Source organism: Amblyomma mixtum, chromosome 3, assembly GCF_055824585.1.
Source record: "Amblyomma mixtum isolate Tamu chromosome 3, ASM5582458v1, whole genome shotgun sequence".
Lineage (NCBI taxonomy): Eukaryota > Metazoa > Arthropoda > Arachnida > Ixodida > Ixodidae > Amblyomma > Amblyomma mixtum.
Genome location: NC_143014.1, coordinates 191,782,315 through 191,803,148, shown reverse-complemented (window position 1 = coordinate 191,803,148; position 20,834 = coordinate 191,782,315). Strand labels below are relative to the sequence as shown.

Genomic DNA, 20,834 nt, shown 5'->3' with positions numbered 1-20,834 from the left:
GCAACCAGAAAAAAAAAGAAAAGAAGATTCTTATTTGTCGCTGCCCGCACATTTCATTTCACCCTTGGGCCAAGTCATTCGAAATAAATATACTCTACATAAACTCATCAACAAGATGAATGCTACTTCTCCCTATTCGAATGAATGCAAGCGTTCGAATTTTTCACGGTGTGCCCTCTTCTAGAAATAATTTCAGTGCTACCAATAACAGACCCTGAATCAGATTTATTAACCGACCTGCCGCGGTGGCTCAGTATCTTTGGCGTTCGGCTGCTGGTGCCAAGGTAGCGGGATTGATGCCGCCTGGGGCGGCCGTATCTCGATGAAGGCGAAATGAAAAGACGCCTGTTTGCTGTACGGTGTCTGCTTGCGTTAAAGAGCCCCAGGTGGTTTGAATTGATCCGGAGCCCTCGACTACGGCGTCTCTCATAGCCCATGTGCCGCTTGGGGACGTTTAACTCCGCAAACAACACACCGGAATTCGTTAGTCAGCCTATTCGCCAACCAAATCGTGCAGAACGATTAACCGGTTTAAGGTCGGGGCGCAGTCGGGAAGAAAAGCACATTTGAAAGCGAGGTTCTGTCTGCGTCTTTCAGATATTTATCGGATACTCCTTTTTTTTTTTTTTTTTTTTTACAAAGTAACCACGCATGCGGGCGAGGTATTGCGTTCTCGCTCATGCATTGCGAAGGCTTTGTCGGCCGCGTTTACGTGAACGCGAACAGCATGTTAATCAGGAGATCTCGTCCTCGCCAGAGCTAGGCGCACAGGCTAACGAGGCACTTGGATTTGTGTGACTAGTGCAGTCTGCGGCCTGCGCCACGAGTCACACACGTGCTGTGAACGGAGTGTCCAGCCGTATTGTCCAGACAGCGGAGCCCGTGCCAGAACGCTCGGGAGAGTGCTTTGTTCTTTTTTTCGGCCAGCAAGCCGCTGCAACGGACCTCATGGCAACACGAGGATAGCCCGAAGAAAACGGAGTATACAGATGGATGTGTTTACCATGCAGTGTGCGCTGTCCACGTGAGTCAACGGCACATGCACCTGGATTTCTCTCAGGTGATTTTACAAGTCAGTAACCGGGCCTTGTGACAAGCAGAGTAGTTGCTTGTAATCATATTAGCGTATCATGCTTTATGACCATTTGTCAACAGCGCCGATCATATGCAAACGCACGCGAGTGGAATAGAAAAAGAAAAGGGGAGGGGAGGGGAGGGTGCGGCGGGGAGCCGCTCTTAGCCCGTAACGATTGCGCTTTAGAAACGAAGCGCGCATCTCGGCCCCAGACTTTGCCCGCAGGGCGCTTACGAGGCGTTCACCGCCTAAGTCGGTTATCTTTTCTGTTAGCCCCTAGTGAAGAGTGCTGTGCTACAAATGGCCTGCAGAGGCTGCTGATGCGTTATGCTGCCCGCAGTGCAGCGAAAGAAGCTTTATCGCGGCCCGCGGGATACGAGCGCTCCTCGCAGCAGCTGTAGCAAGAGCAGCAGGGGAGGCACGCCTGCACCCTCTGCCGGCGAACGGCGCCCCTACTCCTCCGCGTCCTTAAATAGTTCGGGGAGCGCGGCTCGCGCGCACTTGTGACTCTCCGCCGCGGACGTCGGGCCTTCGGTGCTCTCGCTGCTGCCTGGTCGTAGCTTACGGGACCGCGTTGGGAAGCTCGTCCGTCTCCTATGCGCCAGTTGTGAGCTACTCGGGCACCTTGTCCCACGCCGAGTTTTGTTTTCCGTATCGACGGATCCCCCTTAGCTTTGCAAGGTAGCTGAATTTATAATTTTTGCACGAAAGAATGGCGTCGTCAGCACTGAAAAAATCGGGCCGCGCCGTTGCGGCTCTGCTCCGGACGCAGCAGCGCGCGGCTCTGCCCACTGCTTCTGTGTGCGGCTTCAAGACCAGCGTGCCGAGCATGTCAGGTAAGCGCAAACCGTTGCACGAGCTTTTTCTAGGACTCGTCCTGGCTAATTTGCCATTCAGAAGCGCCCGCGAAGCGGCGATCCGAAGATGACGCAGCCCTGCACATCGGAAAATTCGTCTGCTCGCGTCCGGCTTGACAGTAGTAACGACGGCGAGTATAATTTAGCCGAAAGAGGTGGGCGCGTTTGGATTCCCTTTTTAGTTTTAAGCCGAGATTTCTGTGTGACGAAAATAGGGATGGGATTCTGGATTGCAAGGGCCGAAATCGGCGCTGTTTTTTTTTTTTTTTCGTTCCCTTATTTTCGCTGCTTCCGCGGAAAGCTCTGTTAGGATGTCGTCGTGCGCGTTTTACTTTTGGATGCGGCAGTAAAAACGAGATCATGTCAAGTGTTCGGTTGCTACGGGGCTGTGGTTTTGCTCCGCTCGCGGGGCTGCATCTGCCATTCGTGCACTAGCAGAGATGCTCATTTCCCGGGGCCAAAGAAATTCGCGATGAACGTTGCGTAACCCATGCTTTTCCCGGTGAACCCAATGGCAGTCATGTGGAAGTGGCACCACTATTTGTGACTGCTCGATACCTGGATCGTTTAAGGTGACATCCATCAGACGTTACGATAGCTTGTGCTGCATATCCTTCACCAGGCGATTCCTGTGAATCTGCTCTCGGCGTCTGGCATTGCTGGGGGCGCGAACCGGCGCGCTCCAGGTTGTGACCTTGGAAATGCACCGAGCGTAATCTCTGCGCACGGGCGTAACACATCCTAGGAAGCTGGCAGCTTTAGCTCAAGTTCCCTTTAGAAGCTGAAAGCTGCCTCATTTTTATCCCGATATAATTCGCATGAAGGCGTTGGGCACCAACTTTAGTCATCTTTTTTTTTTTTTGTGCGTGTGTGTGTGTGAATACAGCTGTGCAGTGCCGTGTCCGAAATCTGTTTTGCCGATGATGTTTGCGATCGAGAACGCTGCTTGTTATGTATAGTTGGTTTGGTCCCTTTTGTCTCCTTCTGATGTGCGATTTTTCTTGAGAGTAGAATGTACGGCGGTATATTCTGCTACCCGCAACTCTTTCTGCACGTCTTGCGTTCACTGTCGAGGTCATAAATAAGAAAGGTTTGGTGCATGCGCGGTCATAAGTTGACAGTTTAATACTAGTCTTCCTGTTATTTTTCTTTTTTTACAATTCCTGATTAGCGAGGCCCCGCAATCAGTGTATTCCGTGTCCTGACTGGTAGCCGTTCAATAGCTTCGGTTGCAGTTGTCAGTCGTGACAGTCAAGTGTCATCAACGCTTCCAGTCCGTCGGGCATGTTCTGCCATACATCTTTGCCTCTGACCTGATTCACGGTGAAATGCAGGAAACTATTAGCATTCGCTTTCTAGTTTGCGCCTCGAGCAGATCGCTGCCTTGCTGCCCGTAGTCAGACGATGCTGGCCTAATAGCCAGACGGTGCTGGCCTAATCGACGGTTCGGCACGTGTACTGCTGTTGTCAACCGCTGCACTCTTCCTTTCCCCAGCACCTGTCGTTCCTTCCTGCGACCTGGGATCCACCGTGCTTGTGTGTTTCGTACTGTGTCCAGCCTATTTACACATTTAGCCCATGGGAGCCTGGCGGCACAACTGCCCGCACAGCCGGCGCGGTAATCTGCGGCTGTGATCTTGGTTGCCTAATTGCACTGCACATTCTGGCCTGCGACCAAGAGGGAGCGCCGCGTGTACCGCTCCGGTTCCGAGCCGAACGATCTTGTCCCCCCGAGGTGGCGAGTGGGTTTCCGCGTTATCGTAGCCGAGCGGGCGGCGAATCTGGCGCTCACCGGTAGGCAGCGAAAGTGGCCCGCGGGCGCACCACGTCCTGCCTTCCCCAGTCTGGGGGAAAATCGCGTCCTGGACGTCCGCCAAGCGGCCGGCTTCAAGGACGCACTGTGCACGTGAGTGGCACCGTTGTGCGCCTCGGCAGGCGTGCAGTGATGATCCCCGGCGGCACGGCCCCGCCGCTTCGGGGAATGCCGCGACAAGGGTTGGCTTGGTTCCTGCACCGCTGCCCCGAGTTGCTGGGCGCACGTGTATATCGCTTTTCATCTCTCCCAGACAGGCTTGCGTGGGTGGCGAGGGCTGCCGTTTGTCATAACAAAGCTTGCGCGTACTCGCGCGGCACCTGTGTACGACTTCGCCTTTACGGCATCCTCGTGCAGCTGGCGTCTCTCAGGGTGACGCGTTGCAGGCGCTTCCCTGTATCGCCGCGCGTGTGCGCACGGCTGCTACTTGACAACACGCTGCCTTGTGTAACGGGAGCCTCTCGGAATGCGCAAGGAGCGGCCCTGCTTCAGGAGCTGGCGGTTGAACAACCGGGTCACCTTGCGGCAACCCCTCGTCTCCAATTGGCAACCGCCGCTCAAGAATCCCCGATGCTGACGCCGCGCCAGCTGGTAGAGCCGGTTTGCGCACAAACCCATCGGCGCGTCGCTAATTGGCGCCTTTCTTTTCCAAACCCAGCTTTTGTTTCTTCTGTTCAGTTGTGCGTAGCCTCAAGCCTACCTCGGTCTGGCCGCCCGATAATCTGGAAGCTTGTCTTCTGCTGTTCCCCGACGTCTGCTCTCGCCTGCTACGCAATCTCTCCCTGGAGCGCTGAGACCGGGTCTTTTGTTTTCGAGATCCGGTGTTTCAGATTAGCTGTTTGCGGCCGCCGAAGCAGGGGGGCAATCTGACCACCGCTCTTGCACTTCGCGAGGGTCGTTCGCTCGCAACAGGTCTCTCTGCCCAGTAATTTCCCCGTCGTATATTTTTCTGCGCCCACCGTTCTTCTTGCTGCATTCGTCAAAACAAGTGATGTCATAATGTGCGAAGGAGGAATCAATCTGGGGAGGTAGGCAGAATAACCGGGGCGGCCTTTTTTTTTTTTATACTTAGTGGTACCTCATCAAAGTATATTCCCCGGGAGATATGTTGTAATGCAGGTAGGGCCGTGACAATGCAGGGAGAGGACTGTCCCCCCTGCATAGGCACGCTGGCAGGTTCACGAGGATCGGCCGACGCCATTGGCTGGAAGGGGAAAAAGCCGCTTCCTTCTTCAGCTGTATCCGACTGTAGTGCGTAGCTTGGAAGACCCGCGGGCTCCTGTCTTTTCTAGCTTGGACGACTAAAATTGACCCAGGTTCATTTTATCGTGGCTTAACGCGGACTAAATTATATCAAATGCATAAAATCGCGCGGAGGGCCAGAAAACAGCTGAAATGGCGAATGTATTCCTGTTTTTTTTAGACAACACTCCTGCGCACGTTGCCCGCGAAGCAGCGCACCTTCCTGCATGCGTTCGACGCTGCAGCAAGAGGTCAGTGTGTGACTCTGTTGGGGAGTGTGCATAGTTGCACACTCCCCAACTGTAGTCCTCCAAGCGTCTGCATTCCGGCTGTCTCTTAATCGTATGTATCGCTGATGGTGCGGCTTCGTAAAGCGAGCAGTCTCTCAGAAGAATGGCAATCCGGGGCTCGGCGGGTCGTCCGGACAAAAGCGAGCTTCCGAACGCTCCGGGCAGCATACTGACCCTGCGGACTCATTTAAGACCCAGAAGCAAGAGAATTAAACGTAATGCAACTGAGTGTGCGACCAGCGAGTGGCGCAAGCATCAGCGTTGGCGACCCCAACCTCGGATTCCTTTCAGTCCGTGCAAGTTTGTTGCGCACGTGCGTGACAATGGTGCAATGATCTCGCTTCGCTGCCTCCTCGGCGCTCAGAATCGGCATCTTGGCACTCCCTTCTGCGTGGCAGCTATGCCGCATTGTTTCCGGCTTCTGCGCTTCGCGTAACTTCCTCAAACAAGCGTCGCAACGATGGAGCTGATTCCTTTGGATCGCTTGCGTCACCATGCACTGGGCGGCGTTCGCGCGGGCCTAGTTCACTCATTGCCGCTGTGAGCTTTCCATGCGTGTCAGTGTACGCGTGTGACCGAAACGGCCGAGCCCTAGGCGACCCCTGTCGCGTGAAGGCATGTGCGCGCAACGCGTGTCGCCACCGCTCGTAATGGGTCGTTTCATTCGCGCTGTCTCCGTCGCCCCCGCACATGCTTGGCACGATGCCCGCGTCGGCCGGCGCGCCGCGATTTGCCTGCCTGCGGAGCTCTGTTTCCGGGTGCTCCGCGAGGAGCTGCAGCCACCCGGCGCCTGCTGACCGAGCTCCGCGAGGCAGCGGCCAACGGCACCTCCGCCGTATACCGCGGGGCAGCCGCTCCATTGTTTCGCACCCAGGTAGCGGTCGGCGCGCCGGCTCATCTCCAAGGGCGTGGGGGAAGCCCCTCTTGACGTCGACAGCCGGCTGTCCGCTGGCGTCACGAGGCCGTCCGCCGCCGACTCGCGCGCGTCGCGTGAACGCGGACCGGCTTTGCGCAGCCGTCTGCACCCGGCGGCTTTATTGCATCCGCGACAAGGCCAGAGGCTCGTCGCCCGTGTTAGGCTGCCATTAGCCCCCCCCCCCCCCCTCCCCCCCCTCTTTTTCCTATAGTGCTTGACTTCATTAGTACTCGGCGGTTAACGAGCCATACCGCAGTAGGTGGCTTCTTTTCAGCCCTATAGTATTCTAATATAACTCTAATTCTAATAAATAGTCCGTCTCGCCTTCCGACGCCATGACTGGCGGTAGAGAGCGAAGGAACATTCTCCACGGCGTTCGCCGCGTGTGCCTGTTGCGCGCAGCTCTCTGACCACAGCTGCGACGCCCCGGCCATTGCGGCGCACCCCGTGGTTCCGTCGAGCCAACTGCGCATGAACGCTCCCTTGGAGGGCGTCTCTGGCCATTCTGCCTCCGAGACATGTACCCCTCTTTGCAGCAGCTGAACGAGGCACGCGGTCACGAAGGCGGCCGGCCATTGTCCTTTCAATGGGCCAACGCGGCGCCCGTCGGCCTGCCGCCGGCGCTTAGCAGCTGCGGTTATTACGTCTCCAGTCGTTTTCGATGGATGCGGACCTGCCGTGTCTGGTTTTTTTTTTTTTTTTTCGTGCAGGCATGAGCGTCGTCAAAGGCCTTCCGGGTAGGATTGCAGCCTGGCCGCTGACTTTCGGGTTACTAGCACACGCAGTTATTCCCGCGCGCGAAAAAGAGATTCGCCAAATGTGCGCGGCGCACATTTGGCGAATGTGCGCGGCGCTCGCCGACCCACAATGCTGCGATGCGCGCCGTCTTTGCGCGACCGCTGTTCACTCTCCGCCGTCGTCCTGCTCGATTTTCAGTCTTTCCACCTTTCACACATTTCCTGCTCCAGGTGCAGTTAGTCGTTTGGCTCGATTGGTTTCACTCCGGGCTCTCCCGAGAGTGGGCAGCAGTCCATTCGCTCTGGTTCAGCGTTGCCAGGAAACGAGAGCGGGAGCACCACGTCAGATTTTTAAGCCTTCGAAAACGTTTTAGGGCTGCATGCAAACCGTGTTAGCGTAGAAACTTCGATCTTGTCGCTTGCCGCTCCATTTCGCGCTTGCTGACCCACGCAGCGTCAGTCAAGCGCAATAATTATCTGCTGAAGCGACGGGAACAGCTTCGAGTAAATGAAGGGAGAGGGGGTGATGCAAATGAATGCTATGCTGGCCGATGAAACTGTCCAACTTCCCAACATAAGCCACCGGCACCTGCTAGGGACTTAGCGAGGGGGTGAAGCTAACCATTTTTGAGGGCGGGCTAACCAGTTTCGTGACCTCAAGCATCCATATGCAAATATCGCGGCTCTACGCTTCCTTCTTTAAAGCCCCATTGCATGCTCATGAGGGTTGCGCACAGTGCGCTACCGAAGCGGCACTTTAGTACGTGGAGGCCAACAGAACGCATGCTTAGGCAGCACTCAGCAGTATGGCTGCCGCGAACGATGCGCCCGTAGTATCAAAATGCATATAACGAAAGCATCGCCACGTTTACTTGACTTCCCTGTCAAGAAACTTTATCGCTACCTCCGCGACGGCTGCGTCCGAATTACGCGATGCCAGCTGCGCGCTACCGACCCGTCAGCATATTTTTTGTCGCCGGCGCGTTACGCAAGCCCCTCCGTGCTCGACAGGCGCTGGGGAGCACCCGCGCTTGCCGTCCACAGCGCGGCCCTCTTTCGGCCGTCGGCGTCGAGATTGGACCTCTGCATTGCATTTGTGCGCGCGTTATGCTCGACGGCCGTCGCTTTTCGCGGCCCGGGATAACCGGGCTTTCTCCGTTCCTGCCATGCGTGTCGCGACAGCAGCACTGCGTGGCCCACTGATATCCTCGCGCTTCGCTGCGCTGCCGCTTCCGACCGACTGCGCGCGCTCCTTCTTCCTTGGATGCAAGAGTGTCGCTCCTTCGGTTCCGGCATTCGCGCCAAGTGAAGCGGTGAAGCTATGCCGTGTTCCCAGTGGGCGCTGCTTGTTCGCGGGAGACTCGAAACTTGCGCTGGTTCAAGGTGTACTGACCGAGAATCCTGTGCACGCTGCGGCGAGCGTGCCGTATGAATCGCGTTCGTCCGAGCAGTGAGACGGAACCGTTTCGCACGCGTCCCCGAGGAACCGGGCCACATTTGCGCGATCGCGTCCCGCTCATCTGCCGACCCTAGTTTCCTGCCCCCTCTGCACCGGCCCTGGCAGGGACGCGTCTGGCCCGCGTCACTGCCGGGACTGTCGTTGCCGCCTTCTAGTTAAGCACTGTTTGTTCACTATCATTACCTGCTTAAAACAGTTGGTCGGTTAAGTAGGTTAATCAACTGCATGTAGGACACTGACTCTAAACCGCGTATGGGCGTCACGAAAAGTGTTCTGGCTACCGCGACGGTAGAGCGGCAGTTTCATCAACACGCAGACCACGTGATGCCCCGTCCTCGCGCTCTACCAAGCACTGACATGTCAACCTAGTTCTTTGAAGTAAACTTCCACATCCGCCTTTGAATGTTGGCTATCTCGTTTAACTTGCTCTTTTAATGACGATAGCGATTTCTTCTACGAGCACAGCTCCAAGTACTGCATAAGCTTTGCTCGTTTATTATTTGTAAATAGATTATTCGGGGTGACAAAAACGCCGATATAGCATTTCTGCGTGTCAAATGTCGCTTGAAATCTATATTAAGTCACAGAAAAAAGCCAGTATTTCATTTGTCGAAAATAATATTCGCCGAAAACAAAAAACCGAAACGTGCGTTCAGAAATAAAAACCGAAAAGTCGAACACCTGCTTATAGGGTGCTTCACCTAAGTCTTTACACAATTTTTAAAAATGCGCTTTTTGAGTTCGAGTAGCGCTTTTTTTTTTTTGGTATAGCATTGTCAGCAGCGTAGTACACCAGAATACTGCTAAGACGTGCTAAATAGTTGGCTCGTTAACTAATATTGAGTAGTTAACTTTTAACTATTACTGTTAATCTCCTTGTTTATTGAAGGCGAGTAGCCCACCGTAAGTAATATCCATATCAGTTTTAATTTCGAAAACGCAGTTACCGTCGGCACTGTGGCCCAACAAATTCTGGCTACGTCACGGCAAAATACATGCAGTTTGGAGAAGCTTGCAGGCAAAGCAACCTCTCCAGTCCACGTAACTCGTCGAAATAGCCAAAATTTGTGGTTACACAGCGCAAAGGGTAGCTGCGTTTTCGAAATTTTTAAATCTGAAATGGGAATCACTTACCGTAGGCTACACGCCGCTATGAGGCTATCGGTAATAATTAAAAATTTCACTACACAGCATTAGTTAACCAGTCTACTAGTTCGCGTGTCTTAGCTGTATTCCGACTAGCTACACCGTTGAGGATGCTACGCTGGAAAAAGCGCCCTTGTATCTCAGAAAGCCTCATTTTAAAAATTTCTCAACACTTCAGGCGAAACACTCGGTATATCCACCGGCACCGCCGGCTCCGAGATCACGCGATGCAGTCGAATGCTAGGGGCGTCTCGTCGAGGTCCGCCACCGAGCGGAATAGAAAGCGCGGCTGGCGCCTCGCGGATGTCACTTGCGCGAATGGTACAACTGGCGCAAGACTGTTTCTCAAGAGCGGTCGCAATAAGGGCGCTGGACCGTTTCGACACAACGCTTCCGTCGTCAGTCTTGCCCGGGAGTTCTCTGCGGCGGCGAGGGGTCATCTTCCCACTGCCGCCCTTTCTTGTCCGTTCGCACGTAAATCGCCGTTGGCGGGGCCAGTCGTGCGTCACACGTTCCATTCCTCGCCGTCTCTCAATTCACCGAGAGGCCGCCAATGATGAGGCTCGAAGGCCAGCCTAGACGCCGCTGCGGGCGCGCTGCCAGCTCCGACATCACGTGTGGCACGCACAAGGCCCCTGCGAGCCAACCAGTTCCTCATCACGTCTCGTTGCCTGCCGGCCTAGAGCCTCGGTCTGCTGTTTAACAGTCGCGCGCTGATTGATGAGGGGCGGGAAGCGCCATGCCAATCGCCGCGCCATCGAACATCACATCGCCGGCGCACCTCTGTATATATTAAGTGTCGCGCGAGGCCGCTGGCTTGCGAAGTCTGCGTGAATGCCGTCGCCGATTACAGCTTCAACTTAACTTGACGCCATTGCTTTGCACAGAGCGGAGCTGTCTTCCGTAAAGCGGCAGAGTGGTACAGAGGGCACCTGAAGACGAGGAGGCTTGGCGCATGCGCAGCACGTTAGTTGGGGTCGTTATGGGGAAAGAAACGGGGGTAGGGGTTAAGGTGAGGTAGAAGTGTTCAGATGCCTCTAGGGGCCCGGTATATACGGCGGGAGGTGCGCATATAAATGGCTGCATTGACAAAGAAGCAATTGCTCCCTTGGCTCGCTGCTCTTGCGTCCTATTCCGCTAGTCTCTATCCTGCTAGAGTAAATGCTCGGCACGTGTCGCCTAGTCTTTTCTTCGCAGTTACTGATGGTAAGGCAGCGTTGCGATATGGCGCATGCGACTCAAGCTCTCGCATAGTCGTTGCACATCGTCGAGAGCTGCGGATATCGCGTGTGTCTGCACCGCCTTTTCCTCGAGCCTCGCTCGCATATTTGTCTTGCGACAAGTATTTGCGCGCAGACCAAGCGGGTAGACTATGTGCTAATGCAAAGTGGCACCGAGTGATTACTGCGCACCAAGTTTCGTTTGGCTGGCAGCGCGGAGCCCGTACGGCGGCGCCGCCGCTTCTCCGCTCTCACAACTCGAGTTGTGCTCCGCAGAGGAGCTGTCGACAGACCTCTTTGCGCAAATGCGGACTCTGTCACCTGTGTACAACCGCCGTGAGCGCAGCCTGGCTGACGCCCAGGGCAACTCTTTCCGGTCCCTTTCTTCTTACCGGGCTTTCAGTGTTTTTCCACTCGAGTCTAGAAAACAGCGCTCGGGCAATAAGACAATAAAGCAAAGAAAAAGAAGCGACGCCCGCGAGAGCGTCCTCCTCCTCGTCCTCTACCCTCTCTCCGGGTGGTTTCCGGCGCCTCGTCAGCTGTGCGCGCCGTCGATGACGCCAGCGGCGGAAGTTTTTTTTTTCTTCTCCTCCTCCCCGGTGGAAGCAGGGCGGGCCTCGTTCGTGACGTGGTCCCTTCCGCGAGGCACGTGACCGCATGAGCGCAGTGCCCTGAACACGTGCGCGATCAGTGGCGTGCCGATGCGCTCGGGCCGCGCGTGCACGTGATGCGCTGCTGCCTCCGCTGCGCCGCTGTTGCCGGCCGCGGAGCCCCGCTCACGGTCGGGCCCCGGGCCTGAGGGCGAGGTTAGCGTTCGGTTTCGCTGACCTCCTCCAGCGCAGCGCCGCTTCCTGCGTCGTGACTAGTTTCGCTTTGGGGCCAGGCGCGCGTCACCCCGTGATTCACTGCGCCGGTGCGCGCTCAGCTTTTGACAGCTTCCGAAAGCGGCTCTCCGGAACGAACGGCGCTGTTCCCGTCGGCGCTGTTTGCGTCGCGGCGGTAGCGTATGCTACAAGAGCGGATTAGCATGCCTCGAGGAGCGCATTTATTTTTCTGAAAGGCCGGCGAGGAGCAACGGTCGATTGTGGAACTATGGCAACCGATCAACCAAACAATTTGACCTACGTTGCTCGGAGGATTACTGACAAGCGAAACAATAGGCCGAGGCCTTGAATACCTTGTTTTCCTTTCGCAGCCTTGTGTGATTCGATGGATACGCTAGGCCCCAACACTGCATATTTCGCTTTCCGGCACCTCTTGACTGACAACTGGTTTCGGAGAGGCTACGTTGCACGATTCAGTGCGTCTGCATTCGACGAGTCGTGGCTGTTGTTTTTGGCGTGTCTGAGTCCCCAGCGGCCTTTTGGGCTCTTATTTTTTCGTTGTTGCCGTCTTCAGGCCCTCCGTACTTCGTTCCTCTTTCAATCTTTTGTATTTGTTCCAACATCTGGTTTAGCGCACTTAACGGCCGTGCGTTCGTACCGCGCACGCAGATCTGTTTAGCTCTGAAACGTGGCTGGGTGCCGGACCGGATGTGCTTTGCTTTGTCATTATGCAGCTGTTTACTGTCTCATCAACAGCTGCGCGAATGGCGACTTCTGTAGCGGCGCTCGGTGATGGCGGATTTTACAAGAGTCGTCACCGTGATCGTAATGGTTTGCTGTTTCAACACCCTGTAAAACTAGCGCGGTCTGTGCGTTGCCGCATGTTTCGCTCGGCTGCATAATTAACCGCAACCGCCAGAAGGACCCAGCTGATGGAGCACAACTGAAGTGCATTCTGCTCAAAAGGGGAGGGACGCTTACTTTGCGTTACTGGGTAGCATTTGCGTCTTCGTCTACAGAGAACGCTCTTTTCCTTATCTCTCGGACACATACCACGAGACTTCAACGGCTTATTCATTTCCGGCTATGTGCACGCGCGCTTCGCTTGCATCCGCTTCGACGACCGTGTCTGCAGTGAAGTCAGCTGACCGGTGCTGTTGTGCGTGACGCACGAGGTCGTGTTACTTGCGCCGAGTTCGCCTCTGCACCGGACGTCGGAGGCGTCTTTCGGGCGGTGTGAGGTTTCTCGCCACATTGCTTTGCTCAAACGGGACTCGCCTTTCGTACCCAACAGGCGGCCACTCACCTCCTGCACAGAAAATGCAGCCCCCCCACCTTGTTTGAATTCAGTCAATCCTTATTCCTTTTTTCTTCCCGCTCGGAATGCGCATTCTCTGAACGCCCGCCTTGTCATCACGCGGCGAAACCGCTTTGAGTTACTCTGAAGTCGTTCTGCGGGCGTGAGAGCACAGGATGTTCACGTGTCGACGGCGGCAGATCAGTGACCCATCGTCAAGGATTCAGGCTTTCGTCGTATTTAAATAATCCGCGGGAAGGCTTGGAACTTCCGATACGACTTGCTTTGCTTGCACTGACCGCCTGCTTGCGGACTAAGTCCTCGTATACCATACTTTGTTTCTGTCACTTTCCTTCCGAGGAGCTCTGGTCGCTACGCTCACGCACCGGCTGTTTGGCGTTCTTAGCCCGCGCCCACTTGCATCTTCGCGGTGGAGGCGTCGCCGCCATTCCTATAACGCTGGCCATGTCAGCGGAACCTCGCTTCGCTGTCACCGGAGCCCGGACCACGAGCACTGGTTAACCGATCATTCAGCGATTCTTGCGGTTGCCCTTGTAGTCCTCGATTTTTCGGTACCTGCGTTCGAGGGAGCACGCCCATCGACCTCGTTCCTGCTGTGCCTTTTTCCTTAACAAAACTGAGATAAAAACTTCAGCCTGGTACGATAGATGTGCGATCGCGCACGTACGAAATAATGACTGAACCATGAAACTCTAGCGTTTGTGTTCATTCTGCATTTCTCGCAATAAGTCTTCGCCCGCAAACGGGACGCCCCTCACTGCGCAGTGTGCGATGGCGGGGTCGAGGCAATATCTTGAAACACTTTTTTTTTTCCTGGTCTGTTCTTTAAAAAAAAAAAAAATGAAAGGCATCTGACTCGCCCCTGATTCCGTCCTCTATGCATTCTTATTTCTAAACCCCGTCCTTTTTCGTGCGGCGTTCTACGTGAAACCACCCGCTTTTCACGAGTTTTCCTCCTCCTAGCGCTGTCGCTTCGCTGCTGCTTTGCAGGGAATGTGGCAAAGCGAGCTTGCCGTTACAAGCAAACGCCAGCCCCCTCGCGTGGCGTTTGCTTAGCAAACAGTTCAATTGTGTTCCCACTAAAACTAAGTGTTATAACGTACTGTTTACTAGCGCCTAATTCAGAGTATATAGTTTGCGCGTCCTCGATGTGATCGGGTGAGGTTGCAGTAACCGGCAACATATCTTTCATTTCTGTCGCCGCAGAACGCATAGAAACTGACAGGATGAATTCAAGGGGAATTTAAATGTTTATATGCAAGTTCAGGCAACTCGAACGGCAACCACCTTTTGTCATAGTTCATAATTCAGAAACTTTGTGTAGTTCTGCGCTTGACATCATGCAATAATTACAAAAAAAATTTGTTTTCTACGCTCAAAAATGCATGCATGTAGTACTCTCGGAGTACGGGTTTAATTTGTTTTTGAATAATTTCGTTTCAGGTGAAGAAAGTCGGCTTGAGAAGACTGTGGGGAAGCCAACTATGTTCCACTACCTTGAACTGTCCATGCCTTCTGACAAGTCCCTGTGCACGTACATCTGGATTGATGGTACTGGAGAGCACCTGCGTTCGAAGACGCGCACTGTCAACTTTGTGCCGAAGTCCGCTGAAGGTAACTTGTGCCACCCCGTCCGCGCGCACATGTCAGAAGATGGCATGTTTACTTTTCCGATTCGTCTCTCCTATCAGAAAGTCACAAAACGCGGTCTTTTTTTTTTCTTTATCGCAGAACTGCCGATGTGGAACTATGATGGCTCCAGCACATACCAAGCTCAGGGGTCTAACTCTGATGTGTTCCTCAAGCCCGCGGCGGTGTTCCCGGACCCCTTCTTGAGGGGCAGCAACAGGCTGGTCATGTGCGAGACGTACAGGCCCAACAACCAGCCGACAGGTGAGCGAGAAGTCTGCCCCAGGTTATTGTTTGCTTTCTGCGTACACTGACGCTGTTCTCGCTGTCATTAACTCTCGGCACATGTCAGGTGACATACCTGCTTTGTTTATTTTTTTCGAAGGATGGTGTAGTCCGTGTTAGCAGTGTTCATAAACCTGTCTGAGTGATCTGCTGGCATCTAGGTTGTCTGTTGCTAGTGAAAACTACAGCTTTGTTCTTTTTTAAGCTCAAGATTGAGGGATGCGATAACGGCAGGCTGTTTTTCTTTTTGTCGCCCCTTCTTCAGAGACTAACCACCGGCATAAGTGTGCCGAATCCATGGAGAAAGTGAAGGACCAGGAGCCTTGGTTTGGCATCGAGCAGGAGTACACGTTCCTGGACACGACAGGCAAGCCCTTTGGTTGGCCCAAGGGAGGCTTCCCGGGGCCTCAGGGACCCTACTACTGCGGCGTGGGCACTGGACGTGTCATGGGCCGCGATGTGGTGGAGGCCCACTACCGTGCCTGCTTATACTCAAACATCAACATCTCGGGCACCAACGCCGAGGTCATGCCCGCCCAGGTACGAGAGGCCCTTCTAGCCAACACCCTTTTGCTATGCTAGCCCGACATCAGCACGTTCCATGCTCCAAAGAATTTCACTGGCCTTCTGTCCAGCCAGAACTCGGCAGGCTAGAAACTGAGCCTGTTCAAAGCTTTGCGAAGCTTCCTTACGGGCGTGTTCTGGCACACTTGCAAGCAGCAAGAGAAGTTTTTGCTAGTGCGGAATATGTGCAACAAATGATACAGTACATGTTTTATAAATCGTTAACTTTTAAACAAGACTGTCGGAATGCTGAATCTAGCTGTGTAAGTATATTGTTCATCTGCAGTGACATTCGTTTATGTGCTGGTTTATTTGCCTCTGCTAGTTTGTTTTACTTTGTAAGGGAAGCGTAGGTCAACACTGCAAACGTACCACTGAACTCTTTTACGGGTTTAAGTTTATAAGACAGTCGGTGAAACGTTATTTCACTGCAGTTTTTCAAGAGAGTTCATGTATTAACCATGAATGGACTGCTATCGCCTGGCTGTACTGACTTTCTTCACCTGAGCATCACACTGATGCCAGGGCTACCTCAGCGTGCCAGTGTGCCTGATAAACTATTTGCGTGCTGCGTGCATAGATGGCAGCTCGGTATGAAACACGATTAAGACAGCTTAAAGGAAGGTTGTGGGGTGCTTCCAATATACCACTATATGCCATAGATCTCAAATGGAACCAACTGCGGAGACCCGGGAAGCTGTGAGCTGCAGTAAACTAAATGTTTCAAGCTCGTTGTCATATGAGGTGTCCCGACAGTCGAGGGCTAGGCAATCTGCAGAAAAGGTAGATAGCATGAGGTTCTAAGATTCGTCGATGTGAATAAACAAAGTGGATGCTCAGAGTGAGAGAGAGGTATGACCACCTCAATTTGAGTGATTAATCGCAGATCGCATGATGTTCTAGCTGTGATGCGAATTCAGCCACCGTCATCTGCTTTCGGCATGGCGGCCCTGTTGTGCTTTTTTACCCGACCCCACTCGTGCAGGTGTTCTGCCACTGGCAACTGCAGTTTACTTGTCCACACCGTAAAACAGCGCGCTTACACGGGACGAAGAAAGAAGACACGCACACACACAGCGCTTGTGCTCCCTCTGTTCACCCACAGAATGTCGTAGTTCGGTTCTGCTGATTGGCGAAATCAGTGTTGCATGATCATGCCCTCTGCAGTACTCCATGCTCTCTATACCACCAACTTGCTACTTCTCAAACGGCTTCATTGAGGCTGCCTTCCCAACCTCCTTTTTGCGAGAGCGTTTTTTCGTGCAATTTGCAGATTCCAATTAAGACACTGTAGTCCTTTTTTTTTTTTTCTTAATGGATGGCTCTTCCCAGTCTGAGTTGTGACGAATAATCTTTTGATTTGGAATTTCAGGAGATTGAGCAGCAAATTTATAGTGCATCAAATCACCTTTGTCAAGTAGCACTTGCAAAGCAGCGACCATTTGATTTTGTGGCTCCGGCATTAAACTCGGAAGAATGGTTCTTGCTAGAGCCTTATATAATGATAGGAGTGCCTGCAGCTTGCTATTCACGGGACCACCTGAACAATGACAGCATGTGTTGGGGGTGTGTGCAGTGGGAATACCAGATCGGCCCCTGTGGTGGCGTGAGCGCTGCTGACGAGCTGTGGATGTCTCGCTACATCCTTCACCGTGTTGCTGAGGACTTTGGCATCGTGGTCACCTTCGATCCCAAGCCCATGACCGGCGATTGGAACGGAGCTGGCGCACACACAAACTTCAGCACCAAGGCCATGCGTGCTGAAGGCGGAATGAAGTGCGTCCCCATCTTCTTTTCTGCTCAGTTCAGAAACTCACGCTTGTTGTGCAGTATGTGCTTTGTTTCCCAGTTTGTTTCTGTTGATGCATATCGTGTTTGACCCATTCTATCGTAGAAGTAGTTTTTCATTAAACAGAAAACAAGCTCAAAGTTGTGGTGTAAACATTGTTTGCGTTTCTTCTTGGACAATTTAATCTCTCACATAGCATCTGTCACGTTTGTAGCGCCAAACTTTAATAATCAGACAGAAACGGACTTCCGGGAATGATGGCCACTTTGGGCACATGTTCATTTTGCAGTCACCTGAGACATAGTCTAGTGTTGATCTGCTTTTCGCGTACTGAAGTATCTTGACCGCACTAATTAGCACGACTATACACATTTTCACACAGCTTGAGGGCCTTTGCGATGTTCAACACGTGATTGAAGATGACACGCTCTCTTAGAACTGCCCAGTGTTCAAGCACAAGACCCCCGCATGTGCTTCCCACAGCCAGGTGTTCCTTATAGAATCATGCAAACATTGTCGGTATAAGGAAGTGCACGTAGCAGTACATTCTGCCAAGGTTAGTCGGGGGCTGAGGGACTCTGTCGTAGGTCTGCTTCCGCACTGCAGTGACCACATTTTGAATTTGAAAGCAGGTAACATAAAAATGACCGCATATACTGACACTGCAAAAAGTATTTGTGGTGCACTTCTAAGGTTGCGGAATGGTTGAAGTTCTCCTGGCTTTGTTTGCAGAGCTGTTTACAGGGCACCAATTCGGTTTATGCTGTCTTTGCACTCACAAATACAGCTTAGCAGAAGCTTTTTCTATGCATGGACGGTGGACAAGTAAAGAAATTGCAGAGGTTGTCGTTAGAACAGTTTGTCTAGGTGTAGCCGTGTATTTCATAGGATTGACAGACCTCTTTTCAAGGGAGCCTGAACACTTTCTGTGTCTTTGATCGCAGGGCCATCGAGGCTGCCATCGCCCGCCTGGCCAAGCAACACAAGCGCCACATTGAGGCCTACGACCCCAAGGAGGGCCGTGACAACGAACGCCGACTGACTGGCCACCACGAGACTTCAAGCATCCATGACTTTTCATCTGGGGTGGCCAACCGGGGTTGCAGTGTGCGGATCCCTCGTGCTGTTGCTGAGCAGAACAAGGGATACTTCGAAGACCGCCGGCCATCCTCTAACATGGACCCCTACAGGGTCACTGAAGTCCTTGTCCGTACCTGCCTCCTTGAAGAGTAGACCACCGACTGTTTTTAGTCGCATGCCAACTCGGGGCTGCCTGCATGAACTTTCGGAATTGTTTAGTATGCTGAGTAAGTGAAACATCTGGATTTTAAAGAATTCTGAAATAGGTTGCATGTTTTGACTCTGCTTGAATGAGCTCACAGAGACTGTTTGGCAGCCTGATTTTTTTTATCACACTGGATTTCTTTGAGAACTGCCACCTTCATTGACTCGACAATATCATGAATCTGAAGTTCATGTTTATAATGTGAAAGAAAAAAATCTTGTGAAACTATTGTTAGGAAAGTTGGTGTGCAGTCTAACTAGGTAATGTCATGGAAAGCTTTATAGATGTCTTCCAATATTATGTTCACCAAGTGTATCTATCTGAACAAATCATCAAGGCAACCAGCCTGTACTACATTGCAAGTTCTGTAACTTTTGGTGCACTGCATCTTTTCCAAATGTTTTGCCCAGACAGTGCTGGATGCCTCTTGGGCTCATTGGTGCTCTTGCTGTTGAACTCGAAACACACCACATTGAACCTCTATCTGGTCAAATGCTTTCTTCACATGCCGTCTTTTTGTCCAGACATGAACACATAAAATTGACTTTTGGGTAAGCACGGAATCTGCAAAATTGAACACAGGTGTTTTATTCAATGGATGTTTTCAGAATGTATAGCTATATGTTGCTGTTGGTGATATCGCGAAATGAAACCACTCAAGGTCGTGTACAAGGCAGCCTGTTCTTTAATATAATACTGTTCGATGTGCTTCCTTTTAAATTTTAAAGCATCTAAAGAAACTGCATCCTATTGTAATACCCCCCCCCCCCCCCGTCCTCCCACACACACTTTTCGTTTTCCTGCTCTAATGTTCCAAATTGTTTTTCTTGTGTTGCAAAGAAGTTGTTTGCATGCATCTTTTTATGCATGTATGTCAATGAGGTGGCACGTGCAACAATTTCAGAAGCATGCATCATGGCAAACTCTAATATAAGGGCATCCTTCATGGCCACAACATTCCACTCGTTTTGTACAGTTGCACATGCAGCTCGCATTTGTGATTTTTTTTTTGTCTGTAAATAAGGAAACGAAAGTGCCCACCGCTTCTGTGAGCATTTTTAAGTATCCGGCATGCTTTTATTTGAATGACATTTCTGAAGCTCTATACGTTGTTAATTAAAAAAGGAAACCAAACTGATGTTTTGTTTATTTTTATTTGGTGAACGTTTCTTCTATGGAGCTTTTGTCATCATGAAGGGGTATCGTGTGTACCTTATGGGGACCCAACTCTGAAACAGCCTCTCCAGCGACTGAGGGACAACTACGATAAGTTTACTTGTGACAGCTTAGCCACACCTGCTGGTATCTTCAAGATTTTTTATTGTGTTAGTACAGTAGTACATGTTCATTCCACGCAAAATGTCCCAGACCTCAAAACTCACCGCCACTGATTCTTTTGAGAAAATGGGCTAGTTGGTGATTGTGTGAATGAAGTTTGAACAAAGTATTCTTCTCAAATTTTTTTTCCTCACATTAGGGCTCTTTGAAGTTCCCGTGAAAAGCAAAAGCTGGATAATTTTTAAATCAAATGTGAAACAGGGTACTATGAGAAATCTTATTTTAGTATATTTCACTTGCGTTGTTCTTTCATCTGACTTCATTAATGATGCCATGCAAGAATTTTTCGTATTTTCTTGGTTCAGTAAACCACAGTAACTTTCTTTTTTTTTCTGTTTGTTTTGTTTTCACCTGTTACTGTGGTTTGTGCTAAAAATAATTTAAAATTGTGAAACAGTACCTTTCAAGAAAATTGCTTCGAAATTTTGCTAGGAGTGACCTATTGCTGCGGTTTAGACCCAAGTTAAGGATTGATGCCCTACAGATAAAAATACGCGAGATGGCTCATATGCATATCAACTTCGTTGCTTGGAACCTAAAATTTTTAATACATTTTTTTGAAGTCTGGAATCGGCCTCACGGGTAGGTACTGCCGGACTGTGTCTTCACTGCATAACACGTACTATCGGGGTCAATAGGACTGCAACGCACAAGATGTGATAGGAGCTGCAGTTATCGAAGCAGTACGAGCTCAGTGGTGCTAGAAATTGTTACTTAGCTGTCGAATGCAAACAGCAGAGTAGCACACTGGACATGTGTGCAAGTCGTGCAATATATTTGTGCAATTGCGCACAATCGCTAACTAGCCCATTTTTTTTTTTTTTTTTCAAAGCTATCACCGGTTGTCGCTGTTGGGGTCAAGGACGTTTTGCGTGGAATGGCCCTATACTGTTATCGGCTCTGCATATCGTTAACGCCGCCTGCGCTATACCGCTATGCGCATGCGCCGGTCGCGCCTTATGGGGGCTCTATACGGTAGTAACAGCAATGTGTAACGGTCCAATTACTCGGGCTGCATGAGTCCTTCAGGAAGACTAAAAAATGACG

The 20,834-nt window shown here is 51.9% G+C and overlaps 1 protein-coding gene across 1 annotated transcript; it reads left to right on the top strand.

Annotated features, from left to right (window-relative positions):
• Window positions 1-1,567: 1,567 nt before the first annotated feature.
• On the top strand, window positions 1,568-19,587 carry LOC149353070 (glutamine synthetase-like). The gene is made up of 6 exons (XM_089582278.1): window positions 1,568-1,911; window positions 14,341-14,511; window positions 14,629-14,790; window positions 15,077-15,351; window positions 16,952-17,151; window positions 18,109-19,587. Exons 1-6 carry the CDS (start codon window positions 1,788-1,790, stop codon window positions 18,395-18,397), a joined length of 1,221 nt encoding a protein of 406 aa, XP_089438404.1. The 5' UTR covers window positions 1,568-1,787; the 3' UTR covers window positions 18,398-19,587.
• Window positions 19,588-20,834: the final 1,247 nt, after the last annotated feature.